A 15250-nucleotide genomic window follows, 5' to 3' on the forward strand; every position below is an offset into this window, starting at 1 on the left:
AAAGAGGATATATCTATGATTGTTGTACAACACACAGTCAACACTAAATTGACATTTGTTACGTGCGTGGGAGGCTGGCGACAGTGACGTAAGACATTAATTTACATGCCGGCTATCTTCTCAACACGCAAGAGGACAGGGTGTTCACAAATAACATAAATCATGATAACAGTCAGGATGATTAGGTTATTGGCTTCATCTCGAACGAAGACATTAGATTCAATGAACCAAGAATATTGTGATGACAACAACCAAAACAACAAAATGACGCTAATCAAAGAATGATATGAACACAGCTGCATTGCGCTGATAGATTGATCCCACACTCCATTTTTCCCTTCCTTCCTTCCTTCCTTCATGTTGAAAGATCAAAAGCCATTGATCGACAGTTTCTGTATGCTTTATAATATTCCTACCCGTGACAAAAAAAATGTACGAGTAGCCCTTTGTAATCAGCCGCAGACATACGGCTAGTTGGGTAGCCCTGGATTGTATGTATTCTCTACATCCAAACTGATAAGCCAAATAAAATCAATACGATTCACATAATCTGCCCGCCTCCACCAATACACACCTTATACGCCGTTCCACGTCCAAATCCCATGCATATGTATGAAAGACATACATTCTTATTCCAGACCATCTTGGAGGCTTTAGAGGAACTCCTAAAGAGGAATGGCGCATGCCAGTTACGTGGACACGAGACCATGAAATCGTATATAAAGGATTCATGGGAATCAGTTCAGTTCAGTGTGGTGACTTGACTTCTGAAGAGAAAGATGCTTTCTCGTAAAGATATATTGCATGTAGTACACTGTACATTCTCGTTTTAGTACATTGTGCTGTTCTCATTCGAGTTACGCGATGAATGTAAGTTTAAACGATACAACGCCATGGCCCCGCAGCGTGCACCTGCCGATAGTAGCGTACCTAGCGCCGCCCGTGTACGGCGTCATCTTCCTGGTGGGCTTCGTCGGCAACTCGCTGGTCATCTACGTGGTGGCCCGCTTTGCCGAGATGAGGAACGTCACGAACTACTTCATCATGAACCTGGCCGTGACGGACCTCGCCTTCCTCGTCTTCTGCGTCCCGTTTACAGCTGCGAGCTACGTCCTGCCGTCATGGGTCTTCGGCCTGTCCATGTGCAAGTTTGTCAACTACATGATGCAGGTTAGTCAAACATTTCTAAACGACTATTGAAAAAATCACCCTCTAACTTTGGGCCGATATCTACAGATTTTCTCTGATTTCATCCGAAAATAAATTCATCAGGTCGGTAGAATATGGTACACAGGAGAATTATCTTACACAACCATTTTTTACTCACTTTGCTTACTCTAGTTAGAATCTCTGGGGAAGGTGTCTGAGAGACACGAAACGCAGGCAAAGTGAGTACAAAATGGTTGTATAATAAAACTGATTCTCCTTTATTCTCCGATTCCAAATGTAACTTTGCGACTTAAAATTCAGTATTTCTGCATCAATAGAGACAAAAGTGTGTGTTAAGGAAACATCCGCCAATACTCCTTACAAAATCACTGAAACAAACGTTACAGTTCACTTAAAAGCTTTTCCTACACTGGTGAACTGTAAGTATCAGCTAATAGAGTGTCGAACAAGATTTTTATCTGATTTTTCTGGTGTAAAACAATCAAGTCATTCAGTGGAGGCTCTAGTCCGACTTAAGATATGCCTTCTAGGCAACAGAAAGAATGATTGTTGGCTTTGGGCCAGATCTGCGGATTCCTGCGAATGCCAAGGATAACGTTGGTAAGGGTTACATGTAAGCGGTACGAAAGCCAGTGTTTGACAACCTGTTGAGTGGAAGACGACAACTTTGACGCAATATTTACGTCCTTTTTGCCTTGGTTTCTCTGACGAAGACTTGCGGGGTTTACCCACTTCTGTAGGGTGCTTGTTGATGGTTGATGAGGATGCATCAATTCGTGCTGATCTTTACGTGCTAGAGGATTAGTATAACAGCGACGGTTTTTATTTGGCGATGCCAATGCATGGTAAACTAGTGGTGATTCTGCTCCCTTCCGTGTGTTTTCTTTTTAGTTTGTGACAACGTAATGGTATAGTCCATCAAACAAGCACGTCCACGTTCTCTGTTGGTCTTGTCCTTCTGGGCCTTCCTCACTGCTACACTATACGTGAGATAAATGCGTTAGTAAATTTCTTTTCTCTGACCTGGCATAAAACAACTTTTGGACTTAGATGTATGGTGAACGGCTCTTTCTGCGAATGGTGATAAGCACCCGGGTACCAGGCAGTAGTAGATGTCTCATAAGTTGCCCTTGACGCTCAAACGACAAGCTAAGGAAACTTCATCCATGCCAAGGCCAAATGCGGTATTTTTTCCAAAGAACCAACTATGCTGCGTGCTTTGTATCTTCACAAGGTTGACTTTTCGCTATTGAGCGTTCAATCTACCTTTACTGTCCATCAACTGCAAACCCTATCTCTGTTCCTCGCTTGGTGTACTTGAGAGATATCTATGTGAGCAGGTGGACAAGGGTAACGGTCTGTTTGTGCCGTTGCCTTGGGCAACTCAATATTTCTGTCTCGGTTGAGAACTCTCAGATATGTGAATGCATGGAAACCTGTTGACGTTAATGCGTAACATTTGTTACAATGTCAAGAATTGTTTCTTTCTTTCCCCTAATCTTGTTAACAAGTATGAATATGTATGTATGTATGTGTATGTAATCTTGTCGATACAATTTTCTTCGTGGATGACTACAGTTTTTCTTGTCCACGGATATACATCATGGTGACAGGTTACCGTTACAAACTGACAAAATGTATTTGATTAGCAAACACTATGGGAAAATCTACACGGAAAGTCATAGGGGTGGGCATAGAGGCGTAAAGGACGTGTCATTTCAGATTCAGATCTAATCTTGGGAATAATGTTACCAGTGGCTTTTGTTGTGACCTTCATTTCTTTCAGTTTGGTAGGGTACTACAGCCCTATGCAAACTATTTTATATTTCCTGTGCCAAAACGTATTTTAAAGGTAATGCTGCGCAAAGTTGTATCCGTCACTGACAGCGGAATTATCCTAACTGAAATTCTTTTGAAAGATCTCCCTCTGCGGCGGACTAATCGTTATTAGATCACGGAGAAACTTGTGTATCATCCAGTCTGCCGCTTGAAGATAACGTGCACTGTTGGGAATCTAAATAGATCCTAGTTGAAGTTAGCCTGGGTACCATCCGGATAGTAGTTCGCTCCTATGTTCGCTTCTGCTAAACACAGAGAAGCGACTGTATATAGTGTATAATGAATGTCAGAGCTAGAAGCGACTGTATATAGTAAATAATGAACGCCAGAGCGAACTACTTTCCGGATGGTACCCAGGCTAAGTTGAAGTTCCATTAATTGGACTTTTATAATTGTTATCTACTCATTATTGAAGGTCATGGCCCCTCGTTAACCCTGCTATCAAACACGAACATACAAAGGATTTATTGTTAAGAGAATCTTAATCTTAACTACTCAGTCCTCTTTAGCTAGCTGGCCTTGGCGATATGGGCACGTGACTCAATGCACCCGTGACGTCAGTAATGGGTCAAAGGTCGTTGGAAGTCGATATCATCATCTACACTAAGGCCCACCAAGCTTCTCTTAAGGGGCACAGCCCAGTATATTTGGGGTTTCAAATGGAGGCGGCACACCCTCAAGTCTAGCGACCATCTCTTCCAGGGAATTATACTGAAGCAAAATAACTGGTTATGGGATGAGAGGATATTCCTTCAGCTACAAGACCAACTCAGTTCCGATCCTTCAACTTCTCTAATTTTGAAAAATTATAGGGGAAAACGATCATTTTCATGTCAAAAATGATTGACAAAATCGGGCATTTTCGCATTGGATAAAACAGATGAAGAAGATCTTTCCGGCAAGCACGACTGATACTGCCAGAAATAGGAATTTCAAAGTCTAAAGAGTAACCCAGTCAATTATGAAGAAAATTCTATCACTACAGTTTTTTAATCATCCAAGACGCGGGGCATTGCAACTTGGCTTAACACAGCGCTTCAGAGGTGAATGTAGGTCACGGGCCTGTTTACATTCAGGCGTAGGAATATCGCGGAAGTAAGACGCGGACCAAAACACAATTTGCACCCAAAGCATACCATTTCCTACGCTTTTCAGTCATGTAACCGTTTAATGTCATTTCGCAGGAAATAATGAGAAATCTCAACTCAAACATAGACCCTCGGAAGCCTTTCGTCACTTTTTTTGTCGCGTACTACCCCTGTCGCGGAAGAACTGGGGTGTGCACCGTTAACTGAGACGCGGTTCGATGTTGACTTCTAACAACTTTTGACCCATTGATGACGTCACCCACCCGTGCACTAAGTGTCGGTTTACAGTATGTTGGCAGATAAACAGCCCTAGTGTATATAATCTCCTTTACTGCATTCGCAAAGTAAATGCAAAGTCCTTGTATACTGACAGGCATTTATATCTAACCATTCAGTAGATACGTTAAGCCCATGATGCACACAACCGATATTAAGCTGCCAAACTGAATCATGATACCATTGAATGTCCAATAATCGTTCAGGCGCCACCACACGTAAAACCAATATTTATGTATCTGATGGTAAAGGCACTTTAAATGATAATAAGTATAGGCGTTTATTTGTATTAAAATGCCATTGCAACCATCAAATGATACCACATGCATCTTTATAATCATGTAGTGAATGACACACAGACAGATGAATAGAAGCGTTGAAATAAAATAGAAGATATGGACACAGCAAAAGCACAGTCACTTTTGTACGAACAATACACACGTCGAAATAAAAACTCCTGATAAATCTTAAGTTTCTACTAGTACGGCCCCTTCGGTCAGTAAGAATAGCCATGTTAAAATCAGTCTTACAGCTATGGCTATGGCTATAAACAGTCCTATACGAGAATGGCAGTCTCTGTCACATAGCGCACATCTGTAAGCTGACTCAGGTCTGCTGTTTTTTAAATTAGTTCTTTTTTCATAATCCGCTTTTCTTCTGCCACGTGCATCAGTCTTGCTTCTCCGGCCTTAGCTTTCTGGATACTGAGCAATTTCTACTACTAAGCCATAAGGTCATGCTCATTTGATTATATGGTTGACATCAGCGCGCGCAATAACTTCCGCCGTTTTCAAAAATAAAGAAAGTTTTGACCACACTGTAAATTGCACAATGCAGCTGTAAAATAAGCATTTATATTCCGTAGATTTGAATTACCGAAATGGATCTAATATCACAGAACGCCAAAGTAAATTCCAAGGTCAAAAAAGATGTGAAAGAATAAAAAAGAAAATCTAGTGTCCTGTATATCTCCCCCAGTGTGTCCAGTCATTTGTTCAACCTTTCTGACTACGTTGATTTCATAATGAACGGACCGTTTTTCAAAACGTTTTTATTTGCACACTCGCAGAGGATGTCATCTACAGAATCAAATCAACATGGACTACAGGCTAGCATACGTAAAAACTTTAATAACTTGATACAATTGGGTGGGGCTATACGTGTCAATATATTTTCTAATAACAGAGCAATCTTTAATCTTCTTATGCACAATGGTAGTTGTCAAATATAAAGTTATAGTTGAATTTGCTTGTTGTTTCAAGTTTGTTGAAATCCGTTGTACTTAAAGAAATGTGACAAACTCATTACGTAAGACACCACATCTTAAGTATTCTATGACAAAAGTAAAATCAATTTCCATTTTGCTTCAAATGGTCAAAGTGGGCAAAAATGTGTGCTATCTTCCTGCTTCTATATTCAATTAATGACTGCTGACTCTCAAGTATATTATGTTATTTTCAAATTCATTCATATTAGAAAGATATTTTTTTCATATTTATAGCAATTTTCCTTCCTTTCTCCTTTTTAACACAACTAAACTACTCCTGTATGCGAACATATTGTATCCGGTAGCGAAGTTAATTGGCAGTATAATCGACGTTATAAGATTCCGTTTTCATCCGTATATATCCCCAAAGAATGCAAAGTAGTAATTTGGAAAGTGTCCTTGACATGATACATCCGGTCACGCTTGCCAGTAAGCGCAATATTGAATGCATCACAGAACAGAAAGGCTCCGGACGAATTTACCAAATGATAAGAGAATAACGAGCTGCATCAGCTAGAAAAGTACATAATTCCACTCATATGCCATCATTAGATGATATGATGAGAGGCTCTGTCTGTATTGGTCGTTAGATATCAGCTTCAATGAGCCGGATATATCATGTATTGAATCATTAAGCGAGGCCCTGTCGTTTCTCAATCTCGTGGACCTTTCTGCACACGTAGAATGGCGCATTAAACATGCTCATCAACTGACAACCTCACTTCACCTTACTTCACCTCACCTCACCTCACCTGACCAGTCCCATAGAACCTGGAGGTTGTAAAACGTTGCGTTTGCCTTTCTCGTGACTCAACGAATTGTAGAGAAACAAATCTTTTTACGCTTTGTGGGTTTTGTTGTCTTTTCAGTCACACTTTTGCATTATGTGTGATGTTACCAGTAGGCTACACACATGCGTTTTAGGTCGCAGTGAGAGCGCAGCGCGATCGATGTGTTTGCACTTGGGGCACCGGTGCGGCACTGCGGGGTTCATTCATTGCGGCACTGTTGTATTATTTTCGCCGATTCTTTTTTATGATTTAGATATTGCGTAACACGTAAAAGTATGACTTAGAAGACAACGGAATACGCAAAATGTAAGAAAATTCGTTCTCTATCTCTGAAATTCGGTGAGTTATCTTTTAATCCCCGCAGTGCCACACCGGCGCTTTAAGTGCAGATGCCACCTCAACAAATTCCAATATCGTTTATCACACACCACACATGACAGGTGTATGTAATTACGCACGCTGTGCGTCAGAGAAAACGGCAAATTGGATGTCGTTAGATAATTTACTAAGTGACTTGCGGCAAGCGCGAAGCAAAGTAATGGAGGTCGATAGAAATACCGCAACCTTCTGTTTTCGATCTGCAGGCATGCATCTAAAATAAGGGGGAACATACCAAAAAATCATAACGATACTTCAACCCCTATTTGAGTTATTCTCTTGAAAAGTGTGAAGCAAAATTGTTAAAAATCGTTAGGAAACCGAAACTTACACCATTTGCTATCTACCCAAGAGCTATCTACCACTCAAAGACCAGTCCACAGCATGTCCAGAACACGTAATACCAAAACTGCAGTTACACTGCAGTACCTTAGAAAGCCGTGCCCATTATATACAATCTTTATTGACACGACAAAAGTACAGCGACTTTCGTAAGGTCTACATGTATAACAACTACTTACAGTTCAACTAAACACATATATATGGATATCTATAGGTATGGATACATCAACATAAAGGGTCTAGCATGTCATTTACACTATTGGTTCTACGGTATAAACAATCGTGGATATATTTGCCTACTTGTACACAGTGAGGATTATCGCCTCCCAGAACGTAGTTAAATTTATCTATCGAACAGAGAGTAGCAAAGTCTTTAGAGCAAGCAGAAAGTAATGTGAACAGCTCATATATAACTTGACCTTTTGTTTGCCAACCCCTACCCATCTACCGAATATCAACCCTTGTCCTGCTGGCTATTTTTTGCCAATTTAACCTCCTAGAGCTGATGGCTTCATCAGATCAGTAAAACGTAACCTGTTCTTTGCTGCTGCAGCAGATTCACTTCTCCATTCGATGGGCTTTGCTGCGGTATGCCACTTTTGCATGCGAAATACCCCAAACTCATAACAATACAGCTCAGCATGACAAGGGTTAAAATGTCCATCCCATTTATAAACGGGCTCAGCAGGACAAGGGTTCAATGTTCAGTTTCTCGAGTTATGCTGATGATTTGGCTTTTGTTTTCCTAACCAGCAATGGCAGCATCCAAATACCATTATAGAACAGACGAAGGTAAATATGAAAAGTTGACAATGCAACATATTGCCGAAAATGTTGAATAATAACAAGTATATTGTTATTTTTCAATCAGGTCACCACTCAGGCCACTTGCCTGACGTTGACCATCCTGAGCATTGACCGCTACTGTGCCATTGTCCATCCCATCGGTTCTCTGGGATTCCGGAAGCGCCGCATTGCCATCGTCCTGAACATCTGTACATGGATTGGTGAGTACTGGGAGTGGGTACCGATACATCATTCCATACAAAACAGTTTTTTTTTTCTTATTGGACCGGTCCAGAACTGGAACCGGACCTGTAAAAATTCGGGCCGGATGGCGGACAGAATGGTGGACCGGATGTTAGACCGATTAGAAAGCGAGGAAGCTATATATGGGCAGAAATTCACATGTTTGGGGATTACAAGAGCGAAGTAGAGTTCATTGTAATCTCTATCAAGTTTTACAATCAACCGTATAGTGTGGCAGTTAGACTTGTAGGATTTCAAAACGCCAGTCGGACACAAATACTCTGCCGAACAGATTTCTCTGTAGCGGAATAGACAATTGTTGGTTCTTATCGTATAAGCCATTGGCCACAGGGCTGTAAACCTCCCAACATCTAATGAAGCATTAAGCTTCAATGAAGAACAAACTATAAGTCTAAAGCCACTTGGTATTTTATCAATATTCCCTCTCATTAATATCTAATCATCAGGAGGTTTCTTCATTAACCATATCATCAGTTATGGTTGCGAAGATTAGTCATCCAGGATACAATAAATTGAAGATGATTCAGTCTATACTTCTGGATATATATCAAATTTTTATTAGACGTTTCGAACAGCGTCCGCCGTTCTTCATCAGTGAAATAGAAATAAACATTTGTAAACTCTTATTTTTATTTTACTGATGAAGAACGGCGGACGCTGTTCAAAACGTCTAATTAAAATTTGATATATATCCAGAAGTATAGACTGAATCATCTTCAATTCATATCATCAGTTGTGCGATACGGAGACTGTAAAGGCTCTACCCTGTCCTTGTTATTCAATCGATCCCAAACCCCAAACCATATCCAACTAAAAATCCTTGCAGTTTACTCTTTTGGTGGGGCCGCGTAGCACAGTGGTAGTGTATTCGGCCCGTGACCGAGAGGTTGCCGGTTCGAATCCGCCTGCCGTGCTGCCGTTCTTGTGCCCTTGGGAAAGGCACTTTACACGACTTTCCTCACTTTACTCAAGTGAAAAATGAGTCGTCCCTCGGATAGGACGTTAAATGGAGGTCCCGTGTATGGGGAGAGCCATACCCCATGCACGTTAAAGAACCCCCACACGTGCGATGGTGCGGTGTGCGTTGGTGCAAATCCTTCTGTCGGGAGTTGGTGATTCACTTCAAATCACCCGGATGGAGGCCTGACGAACCTCTCATCATCATCATCAGTCACTGTGTTCTGCATCTATAGTCTGGAAAGTCCTATAGCTGCATTCAGTCTTTCTTCATCCTTTTCCATTGTTCCTTGCATCCTGCAAGCTTCCTTAGCTCCTCTGTCTCGTATCAACCACATGGTGAATTACATCATTCACCCGGATGGAGACCTGGCGCATCCCCGTCTTGTAATTAGCCATCGAAAGGGTATGTCACCCCGTAAGGGGCGGTATAACCCCGTCGTGTGTAAACAAGTGCGAACATGTTTGATCACGTCGACCGATGATGATGATTTACTCAAGGGTCAAGCCAACTATTTATCTTATCGACTTTTTGCAGGCAGAGAATTGGGAATCATAAATGAAGTAATATTTCTGACTCCACTAACCCACTAAGACTTCCAAATCCAAAGAGATTACTTTTCAGCTATATTAGGTAGATATGGAGAGACATGCCCATAGTGATGCGGATTGCTTTGGGCATAAAAGACACGGAGAGTATCAATGGACTATGACTGGGCCAAAGGTTTCTAAGATAGAGGGGATGATAGAGTCGATTCAGAGTCACCGAGAGGGTTTTGAAATAATATTTGTAGTAAGTTTGAACTATTCTAAGTAAAAGAATATTTCAGCCACTGAAATTCTAAACCGTTCAAACAATTGAAAATGAAAGTTTGAACATGTTTGAACCTATCTATATATGTTGGAAACGTTCGGAAATTAATAGTACAAATATCTCTTTATTTAGAACAATTTGGAAACATCTATGTGTTTTTGTTATTGTTGGAACATGTGATCAAATGTCCCAACAATTTGCGTCATTTTTTTCCTCCATAAAAACTTTTATTACCACCATAAACCAACCTGCTAAGCTAGGCCTTTTGTTTAGGTCTTGTATTTTTAGATTTTCTTTAGTAGACACTGGTGACTCTTTTGTGAGAAGGTGTCAGACAGACACAATTTCCTGTCCTTGGCAGGGATGTGTGAATTGCCCTCTCCCCAGCCCACTGACCCAGTTTTACCATTTTTTCCATGTTCGAACATGTGCACGTGATCACATATGATCACAAATGATGAATCTATGTTGGAACAGTTTAGAAACTAACAGAAATAATGTATTTGATGTAAGAAATGTTTCTAACATGTATGAACACTGTCGAAAATATTTAGAACATCACAATGATGTTATAAATAGTTCTAAACAGTTACTATTCACAATTAGAATGTTATAAAGATTTCCAAAATGTTGGAACAAAAGGCAAGAACTCTTGGTAATGTGGAATCGACTCTAAGTTGGGCAAAAATGAAAATTTGGAAATTTGATCACGAACACTTCTGGGGTAAGCCGTGTCAGTTGGGAGGTGCTTTGCATACATACTGGGATATAATTAACCTGAAATGAACCCCATCTTACCAAAAAAAAATTAAATCCGCATCATATTCAATGGTAGGAGATTTGCCCGAAATAAAAATTTGAAATATGATCACGCTGACTTCCGGGATGAGGCATTGAGAGACATTTTGCATAAGAATTGGCATATAGCATGGAATAAACCCACTACATCACCCGAAAAGCGCATTAAATGCAATAGGGCACAGCCATATCATAGTGATTTAGATGAATGCTTAAAGGCCATCTAAATCAATTCAAACAAGTCATGATCGTAATTAATTCATACATAGAACATACTGGACAATACATATGAAGAAAAAATAAAGTCTTAGAATGGAGGGTTTTTTAAACAAAATTGTAGCGTCAACTGGCCGCTTTATCATAGATTTGCTTGACTCATGTTTTGTGGAGAGTTAAGTTTGAACGAGAGGTAGCCTTAAATCACCCTAAAAATTATCATTTCGCACATTTGGAAAAAAATGCCCACTCTCCATTTCCATTAGGTAGCTGCTCACGTACCAGCAACGTTTAGTCTTTCATTTCTACTCTCTTGAAAATATCGATGACCAAACTTATGTTTTTTTGTAAACAACTATAGACTAATAAAGCCCACCAAACACAGACAGTACACTATTTGGCTCATATGCATTGTGTAAACTAGATTTATTTCCTAAGTGGGCGTCTAAAAGATTAACCTTTCACACTATCCCCCCTCTATCTAAGATGTAATAATTTTGGCCTTGGGGACAGACTTAACGGATATTGCGAAGGATATTACAAAGGCGTTGAAAAGAGCCCATCTTATAACAGAGTCCATTCATCATCCTGTCTGGATAATTCCAGGAACGGATGTTAACTTCCCGGAACGGTGACAGGTCTACACGCTTGTAATTCATTGTGTAGGAAAGTGTGATTTAGATATCTGACGATTAATGTCATGTAAGTACTAGCTTTCAACCACTACTTATCCTTACATAAATACATACTTGTCCTTAAATAGTATATAGCAAAAGTTGTTTCAAATTCACATAGAGAACTCGAATCAACTTGTTTTGAATTTATCTCTATGGAATATTCCTTGTGTTGCGGAATCACTATAGGTGTCAAACTGTATTTGACATGCCAACCCGTTAAAATCTGTTATTCGTATGTTACAATGAAGAGTGGTTCATCAATTGATTTGATATATCATAGAATTCAAGGCATATAAACAACTAAATGCAGTATAGATGATGTTGTAGTCAACAGAAGAATAAAAACATTTTGCTGTTATGAAAGGCTAGAATTGCATACAAGATAAAACATGATTCTATGTTCAAATTTTGCGTTAAATTTTAACCCAATCTATCTCTCTCCCTCCAAAACTTTCTCTTTCTATCTCTCCTCCCTTCCTCCCAACCTCTTTTCTTTCTCTCTATCCCTTTCCAATCTCACTCCCACCTCTTTCTCTCTGCCCCCTTCTCTCTCTCTCTCTCCTTCTAACTCTCTATCTCTCTTTCTCTCTCTCGACCTTCCACACTCTTTCTCTCGTTCTATCGCTCCTCCGGATCCCTCCCTCAAACTCTCTCTTACTCTCTTTTCCAACTCTCTCCCTCTCAAATCTCTTTCTCTCTGTCTCCTTTCTCTCTATCTACCTCTATCTCTATGACGACAGCATCCTTCCTGTTGGCCCTCCCCATGGTCATCTACTACAAGCTGGTCCCTATTTCCTGGTACGGAATCCGCACGTACTGCCGGCCCGTGTGGCCCTTCCCTGCCTTCGAGCAGGGCTACATGATCTACACCGTGCTGATCACGTACTTCATCCCGCTGGTGGTGTGTGCTGTCATGTGTGGCTTCATCCTCAAGCGACTGTGGAGCCGGTTTAAGACCAGCGAGACTAGACCCCGTAACCACACCCTTCAGGTACACCAAGGCGCATACTAGCCTGATTAAATATCGCTTATAGCAGTAAATATCGCTTATAGAGGGGCCAGCTAAAGCCCTGGAATTAGACTTTGTGTTTCACAGCAGACTCTCCACTAGATCTATATCTTGATGCGGTCTCACTGCGACCTATGTCTAGTATGTGTCTTTGTCATTGTGCTCTGTGTTAAAAAGCTTTCATAAAGTGTTTGCATGTTTTGATTTCGTCTACTAACAAAGATTGACGTCACATATTTCCACAAAGGGGCCTGGGCAATTTGAAGGAACGAAAAGTATGATATAAAGAACAATAAAAACACAAAACGGACGAAAAATAAATCATGTCTTGTGCATATTTATTGGCATAAACTTTAATTTTTCGTTTCTGCAAACAGCCTGGCCGGGCCCCGGTTTGGAAATGTGACGTAGGCCTAACCAGGCATTTCATGCATGTATGCTTGTTGGATACGCTTGTGCACAAAAGGTGTGCATCATTCGGAATTTCTGAATCCTTTATTTGACCAGACCAGACGCATCAGTTTCATGGTGATTGGAGTAGTGGTGCTGTTCAGCCTCTGCTGGCTGCCTAACCACGCCCTCAACCTGTGGCGCATGGTCAACATCCGGAACAAGGTCACCACCACGGTCTACTACCTGAAGGTTTGCTTGTTGTTTGTTTGTTAGTTTGTTTGTTTCGTTTGATTTCCCTAAATAAACTTTAAATCAGAAATTTAAATGAATGAGCAATACATGAATCATAGAATGCAGATGTTTTATAAATAAGCTTGATTTTAAAGGTTGGCATAGAAGTAAACCTTTAAAGATTTGAAAATTTTAGGTGTGTCTCAGAGCACAATGAATTCTCATTGTCAATGGCATTGCTGTTATCAGTTGTTATCATCACCTATGAGGCTATTGTTTGTTCCTTGTGTGTGTTCGCTGTTGGGCCATGTTGATTTGATTAATATACTGTACATGGATGACCTTCACGCAGGCATCAATTTTTGACCGTTTCCAACGAAAAAAGGTTTTAATCATAAATCGTTGCTGAATTAAGTAGTGATAGTTATAGAATCTCTTATAGAGTCTAACGTAAACTCATCTCCCTTCTTCTGTCAGATCATCGCCCTGTTCCTGAGCTATGCTAACTCCGCCGTCAACCCGTTCGTCTACACCTTCGTGGGAGAGAACTTCCGCAACTGCCTGAGACAGATGTGCCAGCGCAGGAAGGACTTCACCCTGGCACAGAAGACCAAGGTCACGTCCAAACTGTCCAAAAGCTACAACACCACCACGCTCACGGCAGCGTCAAAGATCTCGGTTCGCGGGTCGTCGTCTTCCCGCTCTGCCGGCGGCAGCAAGGGGAGCGTCAAGCAAACGTCGTCCAACAAGTGGGATATATTAGAGGTCGAAGAGTAAAGCGGGTATGTCAATGATGTGCACCAAATTGCAAAGGGTTTTCACAACGTGACGCGAACCGGCGCCAATTCGTTCCAAGAAAATGCGTTTTGTTTTTGGAAATTCTAAAACAAATTCGCAAAATGGGAGCAGTATGGCGTTAAACGGCATCACTGCATATCTGTTTTTGATGAATCTCAGTTGTGATACATTGTTTTTTACTCAGTAGCAACAATGACATTTCTCCACAAGTTTTCTTGCATTTCATTTGAAACCCAAACTGAGGATGTGACATTCCGGGCGCGTCCATTTTGTTTGTAGAGGTCACTTATTTTATCCTTACGTGTGCGTCCGTGTGGCCGCGAGGGAAAATTGGCGAAAATTTGCAAGTTGATGCAATTTCCTAGAGCGAAAAGTTCAATGACATGACCGCTTAAAGCCACAATTACTCACTCACTCAGCTTCAAAACCCATACATTATGTACGTTAGATGCCCCTTCCGAATGGTTAGTCTGTAGGTTCAAAGAAAGCGCAACACATATAATATTTTGAACGATTACAAAAGGTGGCACAAAGGCAACATTTGCGAGCAAATACAGCATATTCACTCCCTCTCTCTAATGTTCAACAATGGACGAGTCCATTGATCTTCACTCACAGAATTCAACCACCACAAATTTACCTCAATCCATGCATGGACTATCTCAACATTACCCTACTCGAAAATGGAATTTTCCTAACTTACCCCCATACAACAATGGCCTCTTCCAAAAATATCACTGTTCTAAATGGACCCATTCAAGTTCCTCAACCCCAATAAATCTCTAGTGCGAAAGCTACTCCCATACTGAATGTCAGGTCCTTGAATAACATTCACACAATGGCGCAGGAATATGAAATGTTGCCTTTCTGTGTCCAAATAGCTCCAAATCCCACAAGAAACTATTATGACTATCATGAACGGATGTATCCCAATACAGTGGAAGCCGCTTAATTGCACACCCAATTTGCCAGCTGCGAATTCCCTGCAATTATCCGGCTCGTGCGATAATGCGAAGTTACCTGGTTGGACCGCACCACCACGGGATTTGAGTATTCCGTGCAATTGGCCGAAGTGTGTGTTTATCCGACGTGCAATTAACTGGCTTCCACTAGTAAGAAAAACACATCACGTGTGTTCAAGGTACCCCACTGTATA

At 40.9% G+C, this 15250-nt stretch overlaps 1 protein-coding gene across 1 annotated transcript; it reads left to right on the forward strand.

The window, feature by feature from the left end:
- The first annotated feature begins 864 nt into the window (after window positions 1–864).
- Window positions 865–14073, forward strand: LOC118424889 (G-protein coupled receptor 54-like). Its single transcript, XM_035833696.1, has 5 exons — window positions 865–1170; window positions 8023–8158; window positions 12404–12654; window positions 13180–13314; window positions 13774–14073. The coding sequence occupies exons 1-5, from the start codon at window positions 865–867 to the stop codon at window positions 14071–14073; spliced, it is 1128 nt and encodes a 375-aa protein (XP_035689589.1).
- Window positions 14074–15250: the final 1177 nt, after the last annotated feature.

The sequence above is a fragment of the Branchiostoma floridae genome, chromosome 10, assembly GCF_000003815.2.
Source record: "Branchiostoma floridae strain S238N-H82 chromosome 10, Bfl_VNyyK, whole genome shotgun sequence".
NCBI classification, from domain to species: domain Eukaryota; kingdom Metazoa; phylum Chordata; class Leptocardii; order Amphioxiformes; family Branchiostomatidae; genus Branchiostoma; species Branchiostoma floridae.